The 18,867-nt window shown below is 41.8% G+C and overlaps 1 protein-coding gene across 8 annotated transcripts in view; it reads right to left on the bottom strand.

Moving 5' to 3' along the window:
- Positions 1–1,102: 1,102 nt before the first annotated feature.
- LOC132378006 (caM kinase-like vesicle-associated protein) overlaps positions 1,103–18,867 on the bottom strand; it is a 212,848-nt gene continuing 195,083 nt past the window's right edge. For 7 of the 8 annotated variants that reach the window (XM_059944602.1, XM_059944599.1, XM_059944596.1 and 4 more), the window contains 4 exons: positions 17,761–17,897; positions 10,996–11,074; positions 10,816–10,912; positions 1,103–3,188 (listed from right to left, as the gene is read on the bottom strand). In XM_059944602.1, coding sequence (XP_059800585.1) covers positions 2,928–3,188; positions 10,816–10,912; positions 10,996–11,074; positions 17,761–17,897 — 574 coding nt within the window. In that variant the 3' untranslated portion in view covers positions 1,103–2,927. The remainder of the gene's footprint in view (positions 3,189–10,815; positions 10,913–10,995; positions 11,075–17,760; positions 17,898–18,867) is intronic. The other variant, XM_059944598.1, reaches the window with a different exon arrangement.

Here is an 18,867-nt window from a genome sequence, read left to right on the forward strand (position 1 = left end):
AGGTTCTTAGGTATCTCCACAGAGGAGAGTGTTAATAATAAGGATTTGATTTCCCTTTGCCTATTAGGTTCTGTGTGCATGAAATTTATTTTGCAACAGCATTGTAAAACAGCATTTTGTTAGGAATAATCCAAATAGGACATACACGGTAAATGGTAGGGCATTGAAGAATGCATAGAACAGAGTGATCTAGGAGTAATGGCGCATAGTTCCCTGAAGGTGGAATCTCATGTGGATAGGGTGGTGAAGAAAGCTTTTGGTATGCTGGCCTTTATAAATCAGAGCATTGAGTATAGGAGTTGGGATGTAACGTTAAAATTGTACAAGGCATTGGTGAGGCCAAATTTGAAGTATTGTGTACAGTTCTGGTCATCAAATTATAGGAAAAATGTCAACAAAATAGAGAGAGTACAGAGGAGATATACTAGAATGTTACCTGGGTTTCAGCACCTAAGTTACAGAGAAAGGTTGAACAAGTTAGGTCTTTATTCTTTGGAACATAGAAGGTTGAGGGAGGACTTGATAGAGGTATTTAAAATTCTGAGGGGGATAGACAGAGTTGACGTGGATAGGCTTTTTCCATTGAGAGTAGGGGAGATTCAAATAAGAGGACATGAGTTGAGAGTTAAGGGGCAAAAGTTTAGGGGTAACACGAGGGAGAACTTCTTTACTCAGAGAGTGGTAGCTGTGTGGATCAAGCTTCCGGTGGAAGTGGTAGAGGCAGGTTCGATTTTGTCATTTTAAAAAAATTGGATAGGTATATGGACAGGAAAGGAATGGAGGGTTATGGGCTGAGTGCGGGTAGGTGGGACTAGGTGAGAATAAGCATTCGGCACGGACTAGAAGGGCCGAGATGGCCTGTTTCCGTGCTGTAATTGTTATATGGTAAAGGGAGTGGAAAGTGGTAGACGTACTGAATGTGACAGTTGAACTACTCAAGCCCACGTTTACACTTCCCTTGGCCTTTTGTATTCCCAGTTGAGAATGAGGGTCAAACTCTGAACAGGTTCTTAGTTCAAGGTAAATGTAGCATCAGAGCAAAAGGCAGCAGGGAAGGGGAAAGAATGAAATTGTGTGGGAATCCAGCATGTGTCTCAAGTGAAGAAATAATACACATCAAAAATTTTCTTTTGTTTATTTTTTAAGAGCCAAAATACCTTTTCTTCAAACAGCAGTTGTTCAAATTACAGGCTTAAGTTCTTCAGTAAATTTTAAACCATCTTTTAAAGTTGACCTGATTTATTTTACATGTTACAGCACAATAAAGTACACCATGTTAACCCCACTGTATTTGTGTGACAAAATATAAGCATGCAACTACTTGTACATGTTACAAATTGGCTCGCATGCAACAGACTTTCTCTGTGTGCTTTGACTTCTCTGCAACACAGAAGAATCTGCACATATCTGCCACTGATATTTTTAATCTCTTAACAAATATATTTCCAAATACATACACATTCTTACAAATTTAGTTTTTTAAAAATTTTTTAAATGCTTTTATTCCCATTATTCTGCAGTTTACCGGTTTGGAAATAACTTTGAGCAGTTTCTAATCTGTGTGCCTTCAGTCTGTGCCAGCAGTTTTTAAGGTACTCCAAGCAAGCCATCTATGGATTTTTACACAAAAGAACTGCATTGCTAAAAATAATGTTCTACTATAGCCAGCGTATAAAGCTAACACTAGAAAGCACTGAATGCCCTTCCTGCCTCTGTCTACCTACACCATCCCAAAACTTTCAAAATAAATATAATTTAAATCATAGAACATCTGCCAAACTATTGCCTTTGTAATCTGCATTGCAGGGCATGAATTCAAGGACATTTGGGATGTGGGAACATGATATTATGTACTGGTGTCTTAAATACTAGTAACACAATATTAGGTTCTATGTCTAATGCTATGAACTCCATGTCACTCATGTCAGTGGTAGACAAAGCTGAGAGACAATTTGGGTCCAGCTAGTTTTGGTACTGAGCATTTGGCAAAATGATACAGTGGAAAAAGCAATGAATAGTAATTCAAACAACAAGAAAACATGCTTTTGTTTTTATTGGGAAAGCAGATGAGTTTAAAACCCATAATAAACTCTCCCATACTTGTTGGTTGTACAAATTCTGATGGGGATAATGGTGCATATTGTAACAAGGAGCTGTTTTTTACTAAAACTGTAAAACTTGAAGTCAGCTGAAATCTTGCTGATTGCCTTTGGCTGATTCTGATAGGAGACTAATGTACATTTATCTTCTACAGGCCATTTATCAATGTTGTAATGTTTAGGAGGCCTTCATGGCTACATTTGGGCGCATTACCAACTAACTATGGAGATCAGGAAACTGAGAGCAAAGTCGCTTATGTGATTCCTTGGTGGGAAATCACAGACACTGCACCTGTCTTTTTTAGCACAGGAGGCAGAAGGCAAATTTCCCAAACAGAAACACAAACTAAAAAAAAAATGGATGGCAGGTCTACTTAAAGCAAACAGATACCAAACAGCTCAAGCAAGGTGTGACTGCAGACTGCACTGAAGTGGGATTCGATGCGTTGCAAGAAGCCAATATGTAGCATGTGGTTTCAAAGTAAAAGTTGTTATGCAAGTACTTTTTTCTAACACAATAAATAGTCTGTGTAGCAAACATGATGAGTGGCACATAAAAGGTTTGGCCATAGTTCTTTCTCCTGCTTTTTCCATTTTTGCAAAAATAGTACCCACAGATGCCAATTATTGCTTCAGAATTTCACAAACCTATTAACACATGCCTTGCTGGATTTTACTGTGGCAATTGTCGCATCCGAATAACACTTTAATTTTTTTTTATTAATGTATATGATCAGTTTGGATCATGCCTGCCATTTTAATAATCTTTAAAAATTTTTAGCTACTTTTTATTTTACACGGTAAGTTCACTGTGCACATCAGTAAGTCTCAGCCATTTTGTTCCTCCCAAGCTTCAGCGGCAGGTTTGTGAGGGCTGGCTGCTTCTCCGTTACACCTGGGGGAGGCTGTAGCTGTTATGCCGATCTTTGCAGAGTTGTCTGTCAGACTGTCTGGGGCAGGAGCGCTACTGGCGGCCTTGTTCTCGGGCTCCCCTTGAGGAGTGGGTGCTGAGGCTGGTGAGGCATTGGCGGTCTCACTCTGTTCAGGTGCCCGAAGGCGTTTCATGATTGTCGTTACTCTCACCGCTTTCTGCATGTCAGAAGTATTAAAGGGTAACAGAGATTAATCTAGGGAGTTGGTGTGATGAGCAATGGATTAGTGGGATGGTGGGTGGAAGAATGGGGATGAGATGGAGTATTGCACTGGAGTACATAAGTACTTAGCTAAGATATTGGCTTGTAACCAATTTTCATTTCAGTGGCTTCATTTCAACACTGGACAATCATTATTGCAGAGTTGTGTATACAACTCAATTATTCACACATACCAGTCTCCTCTTCATGGACTCTGTCTACACTTCCCGCTGCCTCAAGAAAACAGCCAATGTTATCAAGGACCCCATCCTTCCTGTTCATTCTCTCTTCTTCACTTGGGCAGGAATACCTGAGATCACATACTCTGACTCAAGGGCAGCTTCCATCTCACTGTTATTAAGCTCTCAAACAGGCCTCCCACATGCTAAAAGATGAACTGTTGAACTCTTAAATTAAATAGTACAGCATTGGATAGGTCATTTGACCCACAAAGTTGTGTCAATTTTGATGCCAATTTATACAAAATGCCCTTTTTCTCTGTATCAACTATATCTCTGTTCTCTTCATATTGATGAGTCAATAAAATCACTGTCAATAAAGAGATAGAGGAGCAAACTAGAGGGTCTGAAGGTAGATAAGTCCCCTGGTCCTGATGGGATGCATCCCAGGGTGCTGAAGGAATTGGCAAAGATTATAGTAGATGCATTGGTAATCATTTATCAAAACTCTCTAGGCACTGGCCAGGTCCCAGTGGATTGGAAGAACGCAAATGTCACGCCAATTCTTTAAAAAGGATGCAGGCAAAAGTCAGGCAACTATAGGCCAGTTAGCTTAACATCTGTAGTCGGGAAAATCCTTGAAGCTGTCATTAAGGAAGAAATAGCGAAAGATTTAGAAAGGAGTGGTTCCATTAGACAGACGCATGGATTCAGAAAGGGTAGGTCCTGTTTGACAAACTTACTGGAGTTCTTTGAGGGCATAATGAGTGCAGTGGATAGAGGGGAACAGGTGGATGTAATATACTTGGATTTCCAGAAGGCGTTCAATAAGGTGCCGCACAAGAGACTTATAAATAAGATACGATGCATGGAGTCAGATGAAGTGTATTGGCATGGATAATGGATCAGTTAACGAATAGAAGACAGAGAATTGGTATAAATGGGTATTTCTCTGGTTGGCAGTCTGTGGTGAGTGGGGTGTCGCAGGGTTTGGTGCTGGGCCCACAGCTGTTTACCATTTACATTGATGATTTGGAAGAGGGGCTGAGTGTAGCGTAGCAAAATTTGCTGATGACACTAAGCTGAGTGGAAAAGCAAATTGTACAAAGGAAGTGAAGAGTCTGCAGAGGGATATAGATAGGTTAAGTGGGCCAAGGTCTGACAGATGGAATACAATGTTGGTAAATGCGAGATCATCCACTTTGGAAGGAATAATAGAAGAATAGACTATTATTTAAATGGTGAAAGATTGCAGCATGCTGTTGTGCAGAGGGACTTGGGAGTGCTTGAAGTTGGCTTGCAGGTACAACAGGTTATTAAGGCAAATGGAATGTTGGTCTTTATTGCTAGAGGGATTGAATTCAAGAGCAGGGAGCAACTATACAGGTACTGATGAGCCACACCTGGAGTACTGTGTGCCGTTCTGGTCTCCATACTTGAGGAAGGATATACTGGCTTTGGAGGCAGTGCAGAGAAGGTTCACCAGGTTGATTCCAGGGATGAAGGGGTTAACCTATGGGGAGAGATTGAGTCGCCTGGGACTATACTCTCTGGAGTTCAGAAGAATGAGAGGGAATCTTATAGAAACATACAACATTTTGAAAGGGATAGATAAGATAGAAGTAGGAAAGTTGTTTCCATTGGTAGGTGAGACTAGAACTAGGGCACATTGCCTCACCATTCAGGGAAGAAGATTTAGGATGGAGATGAGGAGAAACTGTTTCTCCCAGAGAATGGGGAATCTGTGGAATTCTCTGCCCAGGGAAGCAGTTGAGGCTTCTTCACTAAATACATTTAAGAAACAGTTACATAGGTTTATCATAATGGGGATATTAAGGGCTATGGGGAAAAGGCAGGTAGATGGAGCTGAGTTTATGGACAGATCAGCCATGATCTTATTGAATGGTGAGGCAGGCTCGATGGGCTGGATGGCCTACTCCTGCTCGTTTATCTTGTGTTCTTGTGTATTTGAAAGCCTCAAACTCTACCAAATCGCTTCACTACTACCCGTGGTAACACATTCTAGGCCCTTTACATTCTTTATGTAAAAAACTTCCCCCTCATGTTGCCTTTAAGCTTGCTCCCTCTAATATTAAAAACATGTCCTTTGGTATTGTTCATTTAGAAATCTGATAGCGGAGGGAAAGAAGTTTTTGCTGAAATGTTGAGTGTTTCTCTTCAGGGTCCTGTATCACCTCCTTGATGGTAGCAATGAGAAGAGGGCATGTTCTGGGTGATGAAGGTCCATAATGATGGATGCCCCTTTTTGGGGAGTCCTGGATGCTGGGGAGACTAGTGCCCATGATGGAGCTGGCTAAGGTTACAATTCTTTGAGGAAATAACAGGCAGGAATGACAAAGGAGGGTTGGTGGATGTTGTTTACCTGGATTCTCAGAAGGCCTTTGACAAAGAGCCACACATGAGACTACTTAACAAAGTACTACAGGAAAGATATTAACATGGATAGAAGATCGGCTGACTGGTAGTAAGAGTCAGAATAAAGGGGGGCAATTCTGGTTGGCTGCCAGTGACAAGTGATGTTCTGCAGAGACTGGTATTGGGTATGGTTCTTTTTATATTATATGTCAACGATTTGGATGGCAGAATTGATGGCTTTGTGGCCAAGTTTGCAGACAAGACAAAAGACAGGTGGACGGACAGGTATGTTGTGAAAGTAGGGAGTCTGTAGAAGGTCTTAGACAGGTTGGGAGAATGGGCAAAGAAGTGGCAGATGGAATAAAGTGTTGGGAAACGTATGGTCATGAACTTGGTAGAAGAAATAAAAGCATAGGTTATTTTCTAAATGAGGAAGAAGTTCAAAAATCAGAAATGTAAAGGGATTTGGGAATGCTTGTGCAGGATTACCTAAAGGTTAAGTTAGTGGTATTGCAAGAAAGGTAAATGCAATGAATGCAATGTTAGCATTCATTTCAAGAGGCTTTATAAAGCATTGGTTAGACTGCACTTGGAGTATTGGGAGCAGTTTTGGACCCCTTATGTAAGAGAAGATGTGCTGGCAGTGGAGAAGGTCAAAAAGGTTAATGAGAATGATTCTAGGAATGAAAGGTTTAAGGTATGAGGAATGTATGATGGCCCTGGGCCTATACATGTTGGAGTTTAGAAGAATGAGAGGGGATCTCATTGAAACTTATGAAATATTGAAAGGTTTAGACAGAGTGGATGTGGACTGGATGTTTCCTATACTGGAGGAGTCTAGGACCAGAGGGGACAGCCTCAGAATAGAGGGACATCTATTTAGAACAGAGATGAAAAAGAATTTCTTTTGCCAGAGGGCGTTGAATCTGTAGAATTCTTTGCAATGGATGACTGGGGCCAAGTCATTGAGTATATTTAAAACAGACGTTGAGAGATTCTTGGTTAGTCTGTATGTCAAAGGTTGTAGGAAGATGGCAGGGTAATAGGGTTGAGACAGATAATAAATCAGCCGTGATAGAATAGCGGAGCAAGTTCGATGGGCTGAGTGGCTTAACTCTGCTCCTGTGTCTTATGGTCTCCAATCCTGTACCTAATAAAGAGGCCTCTGTGTATATGCTGCTTTCTGGCAGGAATAAATTTTGGTGCATTGATGGATGAACCACTTATGCAGATAAATTGGCTTATTATTTATTATTATGTGTACTGATCACATCAGAACATTTAGATAGTACAAGGGGAAAATAATAAAAAATACCAAATAAAGTGTTACAGAACAGGAAAAGTGCAGTACCGGCAAGCAATAAGGTGCAAGACCATGACAATCTAGATTGTGAGGCCAAGACTCCCATTTTATCATAAAGGGAGATCTGTTCAATAATCATAATAGTGGGATAGAGTGTGTTGCTACATGCCTTCAGGCTTTTGTATCTCCTGCCTGATAGAATGTGGGGGAGGGGGTAGAAGAGGGAATGTCCAGGGTAAGAGGGGTTTTTGGCTGAATTATCTTGACTGCTTTACTGGAGTAGCACAGAAGATGGTCCAATCCCTGGCTGTGAAAGGAGGAGGGTTAGGCATGGGGATAGCAGCCTCCTCCTGTAAAACTCCAGAGCTACAGAAATACCAACAGAAGCTCTAAAGACCTTATCCCTGGGAGAGGAAGGATACACCAAGAAGATGGGCTCACACCTGTAGACAAAGTAAAAGACTGGCCCAGGATAGAGGACCCTGGCGAGATATACTGTCCGCACCCTATTCTCCAGTAGGAGTGATGAGGCTTAAGAAGGTGATGATGTTGGTTGTTTTACTAAGTATTGAGAAGTGTATACAGTGTTGTTAGAGGGAAAGCTGGTTTCCGTGCTGTGCTGAGCTGCATCCATAAGCCTCAATAGTTTCTTGCGCTCAAGCAAAGCAGTTGCTGTACCAAGCTGAGATGTATCCAGGTCAGATGCTTTCTATGGTACATCGATAAAAACAATAAGGATGAAAGGTGAAATGTTGAATCATTTGGATTTGTGAGGAATTAGAAGCTCTGGAGTGTTTTTTTTTTGGGCCATGGCATCTACAGTTTCCAGGATGGGCTACTGTGATGTTCACTCTTAAGAACTTGAATTCAAGTTTTTAAACTCAGCATCATTGACATACATAAGAGCATAAGAAGTAGAAGCAGGGGTAGCCATCTGGCCCATTGTGTTTGCTCCACTATTCAATAAGATCATGGCTAATCAGGCCATGGACTCAGCTACATCTATGCGCTTTTTCCTCATAACCCTTCATTCCCCCATATTCAAGAATCTAACTGTGTCTTAAATATACTTTCAATTTACATTTATTATACAGGAATGGAAGCTGGTGTGGTCTTCTGCTGTAGACAATCCTCTTCAAGGTTCGATGTATTATGCATTCACAGATACTGTTATAGTTTGTGGTTATTTGGGTTACAGTCACCTTTCTATAGCATGAACCAGTTTGGCAGTTATCCTCTGACCTCTCTCATTAACAAGATGTTTTTGCCCACCAAACTTCTACTCACTGTTTTGTGCACCATTCTGTTGTGTGTGAAAATCCCAGGAGATCGCAGCTCCTGAGATATTCAAACCTCCCCCGTCTGAACCAGCGATCATTTAGATCACATTTCTTCCCCATTCTGATGTTTCATCTGAACAACAACTGAACCTCTTGACCATGTCTGCATGCTTTTATGCTTTGAGTTACTGCAACATGATTGGGTGATTAGATATTTGCATTAACAGACAGATGTACCTAATAAAGTGGCCTCTGTGTACTTAACGAAGTAGCCTGTACAGTTGGCCCTCCTTATCTACGGATTCCGCATGCGCGGATTCAACCAACCACGGATCAGGAAAACCCAGAATCTCTCTCTCCAGCACTTGCTGTTTGAGCATGTACAGACTATTTTTTCTTGTAATTTTTCCCTAAACAATACAGTATACCAACTATTTACATAGTATTTACATTGTGTTAAGTATTATAAGTAATCTAGAGATGATTTAAAAGTACAGGCAGTCCCCGGGTTATGAAGGAGTTCCGTTCCTGAGTCCATTTTTAAAACGGATTTGAAGTCGGAACAGGTACATCCGTTTTATTTACCGTCAGTTAGTCAAATATTTGTCTTAGTATATAGTATATATTTTACCTTTCTATGCATATAAAACACTTAAGAAACATATATATTTCAATAATTAAACCACTGTGTTGCTTAGTAATAATTGTAGCTTTCATCGGGCCAGGGCCTTTCACATGCTCCATGAAAATAGTTCCGATTGTTGACCGACTGTAGCCTAACGCTTTTCCAATGATGTTTCACCTCTTACTGATCACTTTATTATTTCCACTTTACTTTCAATCGTGATTGTGATTATTTTCGTGAACAGAAACACTGCGGATTCAGAGCTGCACCGCCAGGTCCTAAAGACCACAACACTAAGACGGGTTAAATAAGGTCTGGGGTTCCGCTGGGTCCTAAGATCCATCGCATTGAGACAGGTTAAATAAGGGACGAGCATCTGCGTTTTTTGGTATCCGCGAGGGGTCCCAGAACCAATCCCACCTGGATAAGGGCTGACTGTACTCCCATCTCTTTCTGCATAACTGCATGCTGCAATCTTTCTCCATTTTAAATAATAAAGTGTGTGCACTGTTCCCCCTTGATCAACTTATTGTTGCCATGACAACACACCTCTATACTCTATCTTCTTGAACATATAGACTCTCCATTTATTGAACATATCAATCTAATATTCATTAACACAGTTTATGATCTTTCAGACATGCAACAGATGCAATGCAAATATTCATTAATCCTTTTGGTGATGATTAATAGAACATTTTCAGTATAGCTGGCTGGTGCTATAGATTGTGGATCCAGATAACACTGTGCACTCCAAACTGATACTCCAGTGCAAGATGCTGTCAAGTGTCAACCTGCCTGGTTTCTAGACCGTTACTTAAAAATGGTAGCCCCTCTGCCAATAACTTCTTAAAGGAACAATGTGATAAAAGTTACTTAGCTTTTAAGACCATAAGATATAGGAGCTGAATTATGCCATTTGGCCCGTTGAGTTGCTCTGCCATTCCATCATGGCCGATTTATTTTTTCTGTCAACCCCATTCCCCTGTGTTTTCCCCATAATCTTTGACTTGGCCTCCAGAGCTGTCATTGGCAATGAATTCCTCAGATTCACTAACCTCTAGCTAAAGAAATTCCTTCTCATCTGTGTTTTAAGGGGACAAACTTGTATTCTGAGGCTGTGCCCTCTGATCTTAGACTCCCCTATTATAGGAAACATTCTTTCCAAATTCACTCTATTCTAGGCCTTTCATTATTTGCTAGGTTTCAATGAGATCCCCCTTGTTGGGATCAGTGAACACTTTGTTCATACTGCATTACAATATGTGATCATACCACTGGATTGCTTTATCCATATATATTCTTCACTTATGTACATGAACTATTCAGCAGCTTGTACCCCAGTAATTTATTATCCTTGTTCACTTCAAGTTTTTGCTATTGTTTGAGTTATTACTTTACTTTCTGCCAAAATATTTTTCTGATGGAATTATTCAAGGGAAGAATGTAAGCTTGGATGCCATGTGAATTCCTTCGTTATCTACTGTGAATACTTCAACATTTATCTGAATCTATGTAATAGTCAATGTCTCATCCAAAGGGTGGGATTACCAATTTCAATTGGTAATCAACTCATTGTGTTATGAATCCCTTTACGTTTTATATATATATAGAAAAGAACTAAACTTGATTACTCATACTGTGGGAATGGACTGCTTTGTTAAGTTTCTAATATTGGTTTTCTTGGTGTTCCTGCTTTTCCAGGTAATTTAGGCAATAGAATGAATAAAATGGAGAAATGTGAAATTACAAACACACTCACAATGATATGATCAGAGTTCATGCAACAAATAATTAGAGCCAGTAAAAGTGGTATTTACTTCAAGTACCTTCCATTTCGCTTTGGCAAAGTTCTTTTCAATTTGAGCACAGACACCGTCCTTTATGTTCTTGTCTGAAGCAGCATTTCCTGAAATCCTGAGAAGGAAAATATAATCAGGGTTCTTAAATGTAAACCAGCATATTCTGGAAAGCCTTGAACATTCTCACTTCACACTCACCATTCATGATTAATGGCTTCTTGAGCTGTTATCCTGGAATCCTGATCGACCTCCATTAAACGGCTCACCAGATCTTTTGCTGTTTAGGAATAAAATATATCTTTATATTAACCAAGCTTACATCTGTGATAAATCCTTACAGTTTGTTGCCTTATTTTGCCAGGATTTGGCAATAACTTTAGTCCTATTAAAATTATGTTTTTTTTTCAATCAAAGTTTTCACCCTTCTGTACTTTATATGCTTCAAAAATATATGCTTCAAGTTTGTATTTTTGAATTTAATTATACATATTTGTTAACAAATCAAGTATCATAAGAACAAGAAAAATGTCTTAAAAGGGGATTGAATTACATTCATGCACCATGATCAAATTATTTGTTGCTTGCTCTTTTATGTCAATGAACAACAATCATGGAACAACAATCTGTTGGAAGAACTCAGCAGGTTGAGCAATTTCTACGACAGGAAAAGAATTGTTGCTCTTTCAGTTTGAAACCCTGCAATAAGACTGAGAGTGGAGAGGTGAGATGGCCAGTTTAGAGAGAAGGGATGTGGCAAGCAATGATTCCAAGGCGATTTGTAGACTGAGGAATGGCGTAAGATGACATGCAGATGGTGCCCTGATGAGGAGAGCTCACAACTCACTAACCCTAACTATATGTCTTTAGAATGTAGGAGGGAACTAGAAGACCCAGAGGAAACCAATACAGTCTTTGGAGGAACATACAAACACCTTACAGATAATGATGAGAATTGATCCCTGATCTTAATGCAGGCTACTATAAATTGTTAGACCATAAGACCATAAGACAAAGGAGCAGAAGTCAGCCATTCGGCCCATCAAGTCTGCTGCGCCATTTCATCATGAGCTGATCCAATCTCCCCTTTCTCCCATTTCCCCGCCTTCTCACCATAACCTTTGATGCCCTGACTACTCAGATACCTAACAAATGCACCCAATGACTTGGCCTCCACTGCCACCCGTGGCAACAAATTCCATAGATTCACCACCCTCTGGCTAAAATTATTTTTTTTGCATCTCTGTTCTAAATGGGCGCCCTGCAATCCTCAAGTCATGTCCTCTTGTACTAGACTCCCCCACCATGGGAAACAACTTTGCCACATCCACTCTGTCCATGCCTTTCCGCATTCGAAATGTTTCTATGAGGTCCCCCCTCATTCTTCTAAACTCCAAGGAGTACAGTCCAAGAGCGGCCAAACGTTTCTCATATGTTAACCCTCTCATTCCCAGAATCATTCTAGTGAATCTTCTCTGTAACCTCTCCAACGTCAGCACATCCTTTCTTAAATAAGGAGCCCAAAACTGCACACAGTTTTCCAAGTGATGTCTTACCAGTGCCTTATAGAGCCTCAACATCACATCCCTGCTCCTATACTCTATTCCTCTAGAAATGAATGCCAACATTGCATTTGCCGTCTACACCACCGACTCAGCCTGGAGGTTAAACTTAAGGGTATCCTGCACGAGGACTCCCAAGTCCCGTCGCATCTCAGAACTTTGAAATCTCTCCCCATTTAAATAATAGTCTGCCTGTTTATTTCTTCATGACCGTACACTTTCCGACATAGTAATTCATCTGCCATTTCTTTTCCCATTCCCCCAATCTTTCCAAGTCTCTCCGCAGACTCTCTGTTTCCTCAGCACTACCAGCCCATCCACCTATCTTTGTATCATCAGCAAACTTAGCCACAAAGCCATCTATTCCATAATCCAAATCATTGATATACAATGTAAAAATAAGTGGCCCCAACACGGACCCCTGTGGAACACCACTGGTAACCTGCAGCCAACCAGAATGGGACCACTTTATTCCCACTCTCTGTTTCCTGCCAATCAAACAATGCTCTATCCATGTATGTAACTTTCCCATAATTCCATGGACTCTTATCTTGTTTAGCAGCCTCATGTGCGGCACCTTGTCAAAGGCCTTCTGAAAATCCAAATACATATCATCCATTGCATCTCCCTTGTCTAGCCTACTTGTAATTCCTCAAAAAATTGCACTAGGTTTGTCAGGCAGGATTTTCCTTTAAGGAAACCATGCTTAGTTCTGCCTATCTTGTCATATGCCTCTAGGTACTCTAACCTCATCCTTGACAATCGACTCCCAACAACTTCCCAACCACCAATGTCAAGCTAACAGGTCTATAAATTCCTTTTTGCTTCCTTGCCCCCTTCTTACATAGCGGGGTGACATCTGCAATCTTCCAGTCCTCCGGAACCAGGCCAGAATCTATTGACTTCTGAAAGATCATTGCTAATGCCTCCGCAATCTCCACTGCTGCTTCCTTCAGAACACGAGGTTGCATTCCATCTGGTCCAGGAGATTTATCTACCCTTAGACTATTCAGCTTCCTGAGTACTTACTGTGTTATAATTGTGACTGCGCATATTTCTCTTCCCTGACACCCTTGAATGTCCGGTATATTGCTGATATCTTCCTCAGTGAATTCTGATGCAAAATACTTGTTCAGTTCCTCCGCCATCTCCTTATTTTCCATTACAATTTCTACAGCATCATTTTCTATCGGTTCTATATCTACTCTCACCTGTCTTTTACTCTTTATACACTCGAAAAAGCTTTTAGTATCCTCTTTTATGTTATTTGCTAGCTTCCTTTCATAGTTCATCTTCTCCCTCTTAATGACCTTTTTAGTTTCCTTTTGTAAGTTTTTAAAAACTTCCCAATCCTCTGTCTTCCCACTAATTTTTGCTTCCTTGTATGCCCTCTGCTTTGCTTTTACTTTGGCTTTGACTTCTCTTGTCAGCCACGGTTGCATCCTTTTTCCATTCAAAAATTTCTTCTTCTTTGGAATATATCGGTCTTGCACCTTCCTTACTTCTCGCATAAACTCCAGCCACTGCTGCTCTGCCGTCCTTCCCACTAGTGTCCCTTTCCAGTCAACCTTGGCCAGTTCCTCTCTCATGTCACTGTAATTTCCTTTACTCTACTGAAATACTGACACATCGGAATTTTGCTTCTCTTTCTCAAATTTCACAGTGAACTCAATCATGTTGTGATCACTGCCTCCTAAGGGTTCCTTCACTTTGATCTCTCTAGTCACCTCTGGTTCATTACACAATACCCAATCCAGTACAGCCGATCCCGTAGTGGGCTCAGCAACAAGCTGTTCTAAAAAGCCATCTCGTAGACATTCTACAAATTCTCTCTCTTGAGATCCAGTGCCGACCTGATTTTCCCAATCCATTCACATGTTAAAATCCCCTACAATTATCATAACACTGCCCTTCTGGCAAGCCTTTTCTATTTCCTGTTGTAATTTGTAGTCCACATCACTGCAGCTGTTTGGAGGCCTGTAGATAACTGCCATCAGGGTCCTTTTACCCCTGTGATTTCTTAGCACAACCCATAAAGATTCTGTACCTTCTGATCCTATGACAACTCTTTCCAATGATTTTATATCATTTCTTACCATTAAAGCCACGCCACCCTCTCTATCCTTCTGATACACCGTGTATCCTTGGACGTTCAGCTCCCAGAGACATGCATCCTTTAGCCACGTCTCAGTGATGGCCACAATATCATACCTGCCAATCTGTAGCTGTACAACAAGATCATCTACCTTATTCCTTATGCTGTGTACATTTAAGTATAACCACCTTTGAGTCCAGTATTTGGTACTTATTGCATTGATTGCACTGTAACTTTATTGTACTGCAACTCATCCCAATAGCTGAAAATTTGCTCCATCACCTGCCTGTCCTTCCTGACATCCTTACTGCTCACTACCTTAGATCTATTTCTGTTTTCCCTCTCCTCTGCTCCATCATTTTGGTTCCCATCCCCCTGCCAAATTACAGTTTAAACACTCCCTAACAGCTCTATTAAACCTTCCTGCCAGGATATTGGTCCCCCTAGGATTCAAGTGTAACCCGTCTTTTTGTATAGGTCACACCTGCCCCAAAAGAGGTCCCAATGATCCAGAAACTTGAATCCCTGCCCACTGCTCCAATCCCTCAGCCACATATTTATTCTCCACCTCATTCCATTCCTACTCTCACTATCGCGTGGCACAGGCAGTAATCCCAAGATTACTACCTTTGCGGTCCTTCTTCTCAACTCCCTTCCTAACTCCCTATATTCTCCTTTCAGGACTTCTTCCCTTTTCCTACCTATGTCATTGGTACCTATATGTACCACAACCTCTGGCTCCTCACCCTCCCACTTAAGGATATCTTGGATGCGATCAGAAACATCCCGGACCCTGGCACCAGGGAGGCAAATGACCATCCGGGTCTCCTGATCACATCCACAGAACCGCCTATCTGACCTCCTAACTATCAAGTCCCCTATTACTACTGCCTTCTTCTTCCTTTCCCTACCCTTCTGAGCTACAGGGCCGGACTCTGTGCCGGAGGCATGGCCACTGTTGCTTCCCCCAGGTAGGCCATCCACCCCCCAACGGTACTCAAACAGGAGTACTTACTGTCAAGGTGTACAGCCACTGGCGTACTCTCTAGTACCTTCCCCCTGCTAACCGTGACCCACCTGTCTGCCTCCCGTGGCCCCGGTGTGACCACCTGCCTGTAACTCCTTTCTATCAACTCCTCACTCTCCCTGACCAGATGAAGGTCATCAAGCTGAAGCTCCAGTTCCCTAACACGGTCCCTTAGGAGCTGCAGCTCGACGCACCTGGTGCAGATGTAGATGTCCGGGAGGCTAGGAGAGTCCAGGACCTCCCACATCGGACACCGAGAACAACAAGCTGCCCTCACACTCATACTTCCCCTTTCCTCAAATAACAGGAAAAACTGAAAACGAAACCTACCTTGCCTCGCCCGTTTCCGCCTAAGCCCGTTGAGCCAAAGCCCCTAAGCCTACACTCTGCTCCCGGCTCACTCCACTGCCTGCAAATGACGCTGCCCGTGGTTTAAGGCTGTGTCCTTTTTAAATCTTTCCCGCTTCACTGCCTGACATCACATGCCTGTGCAGCCCTGACTCTCTTAACTCCGATGAGAATAAGAAAAAATCAAAGTGGCTCCCACCGCACTCCCGTTCTGCTCCTCCGACTTCCTTCTCCAAAAATTGTGCTAACCATTATGTTGATGGTCCACTCTCATTCCCAATTCAGGGTTTTGACCTGAAATATTGACTACTGCCCCTTTCCCTTACAGAAACTGCTTCACCCACTGTATTCATTAGAGCAGATTGTCTGTTGCTCCATCTTCTGGCACCTGTGGTCTATTGTGTCTCAACTATTAATCATTGCTCCTCAATGGCATGACCAATGAATTAAGTCAAAGATGACCCATAATCCTACTGAGGGTTCTGCTACTACACTGATTTCCAACCTTAAGCCACATAAGAAGATATTAGGATTGATTAACTAAAGTTCGTTTAGATTGGTAGATGTTATTAAAGGAGGAAGAGAAGTTTAAGAAGGAGGTTTTAGTGCTTAGGGCCTGGGCTGCTGAAAGTTTGGCTGTCAGTGGCTTAAAGAATATAATGCAGGTTAACCGAAGGGCCAGAACCAGAGGAAGTCAGATTTCTGAAGGCTTGAAATAAAATCAGTAAGTTTTGGGGATTTCTCAGCAGGTTGAGCAGCACCTGTGAAAAGAGAAACAGATTTAATGTTTCAGACCAATGACCTTTCATCATAGGTGGGGAAAGTTTTGGGATTCAGAGGAAGGAGAGGAAAGGAGAGAACACAGAGGAAGGTCATAGAGTCATAGTCATAAAATCATAGAACACTACAGCACAGTAACAGGCCCATCTAGTCTGTGCTGAACTGTTATTCTCCTAGTGCCATGGACCTAAATGTGGACCATAGCCCTCCATATCCCTTTTGTTCTTGTACCCAATTTCTTATGTATTGCAGTCATACCTACATCCACAACTTGGCTTTGTTTTGCATACCATCCTTTCAGATGAAATCAATTACAGCAGTGCATTGAGGTAGTACAAGGTAAAACAATAACAGTGCAGAACAAAGTGATACAGTTCCAGAGAAAGTGCTGTGCAGGCAGACAATAAAGTGAAGGTCACAATGAGGTAGATTGTGAGGTGAATATCCCATTTTATCGGTCTAGGGAAGCACTTAATAGTATAATAACAATGAGATAGAAGCTGTCCTTGAGCCTGGTAATTGTACTTTCAAACTTTTCTATCTTCTGCCTGATGGGAGGGAGGAAGAGGAGAGAATGTCTGGATAGGAAACATCTCTGATTATACTGGCTGCTTTACCAAGTGCCATCTGAATTTGGAAACCAGCATTCCTTAAGTAAATTAGAGAATGGTGGAGATCCTAATTTAATCAAGAGGTTGAAAAGGTGATGTCAAGAGGCAGTGTCACAGGAATTGCCAGTCAGCATTAAACACAAGGACTGCCTTCGGACTACAGCTCTGGATTTTTCCATCGGGGTTTACTCCCAAAGCTTTCCCCAGGAGTGGGTACAGCTGCAAGGCAGTGGAGGTTTGAGATCAGTTTTCCTTCTGCTAGATGAGCCGACAAGCCACATCTACCTGAAGTGCTTGGTATTAATGCACACTTTTGCTCCTTCTCCTGTCAGTAGTCATGGTTCCACTAGGAGCTGGATTTGGTTGTCAGAGGCTTTTTCAGGTGCATGCCATTGGAAGCATTTAATAGGTAGTGGGAGCTTGTCCCCATTACCACCACACCCCCCCCCCCAGCTATAACATTGATCAGATATAATTTATCTAAAATGGTGGAGCAGGCTCAGGGCCAGAACCTGAGTTTCCTAGCACAGACTCAATGCTCACCTGCATCTGAAATGTCATCCCAATATGGGGAATCAAATTCATAGTCTCCAGCCAGAATTTTTCGGAATAGGTTTTTGTCGTGGTTTTCATAATCCTCATCGTCATTTTCATCATAGAAAGGTGGGTTCCCTGATAATCTGAGAGAAAAGAGGCACAGACTGAGGACTGAACCAGACTCCACAAGATTTAAAATTAATTTATTTACCAGTTAGCATGAACAGTTTCCGCTACAGGAGTTGAGCATTTAATCTATACTGTACTTCAGTGTGATAGTGAGGAATACCACCATGTTCTGGCATGGAGGAGTGGGGGCAGTACTGTGATAGTGGGGAGGCATCTCCTGAAAAGGGGATTCTTATTGTCAGAAGAACTGGGGGGAGGGTGGGGGTCCTTCACATCAACACTCGATATTGGCAATAGCCACATTATTTATTTACTTATTTGGAGAATCAGCGTGGAAAAGGCTTTTCTGGCCCTTTGAACGATGCCACCCAGCAACCCCCGATTTAACCCTAACTGCATCATGGGACAATTTACAATAACCGATAAACCTACCAATCAATACATCTTTGGAATATGGGACAAAACAGGAGTATCTGGGGAAAACAGACACATTCCATGGGGAGAACCTGCAGATGGCTTCGGAATTGAAGTCTGAACTCCAAAGCCCTGAGCTGTAATAGTAATGTGCTATGTTACTTTGGTGCCCAAAAATCTAGTGTTACAGGCTGAGTTTTTCAGTGGTTTCATATGGCTCTGGGTTTAATTATATCTGGGGCAAGATCCTGGTGCAGTCATTGGTCATTTCCTTTACCCTGACCACTTTAAGTGAATGGACGAGGTTCGGGCATTCCTCCAATGGATGAGGAACCTGAATGTGATTTTTTTGAGAAGTGTTGTCCTCATGGGATTTATTTATTTAGAGATACTGCGTGCAATGCCACCCAGCAAGCCACCTATTTAACCCCAGCCTACTCACAGGACAAGTTACAAAGACCAATTGACCTATGTCTTTAGACTGTGGGAAGAAACTGGAAACACACAGAAGAAACCCACGCACACACAGGGAGTACAAACTTGCTACAGGTGGCAGAATTGAACTCTGAA

The sequence above is a fragment of the Hypanus sabinus genome, chromosome 19 (assembly GCF_030144855.1).
Source record: "Hypanus sabinus isolate sHypSab1 chromosome 19, sHypSab1.hap1, whole genome shotgun sequence".
Lineage (NCBI taxonomy): Eukaryota > Metazoa > Chordata > Chondrichthyes > Myliobatiformes > Dasyatidae > Hypanus > Hypanus sabinus.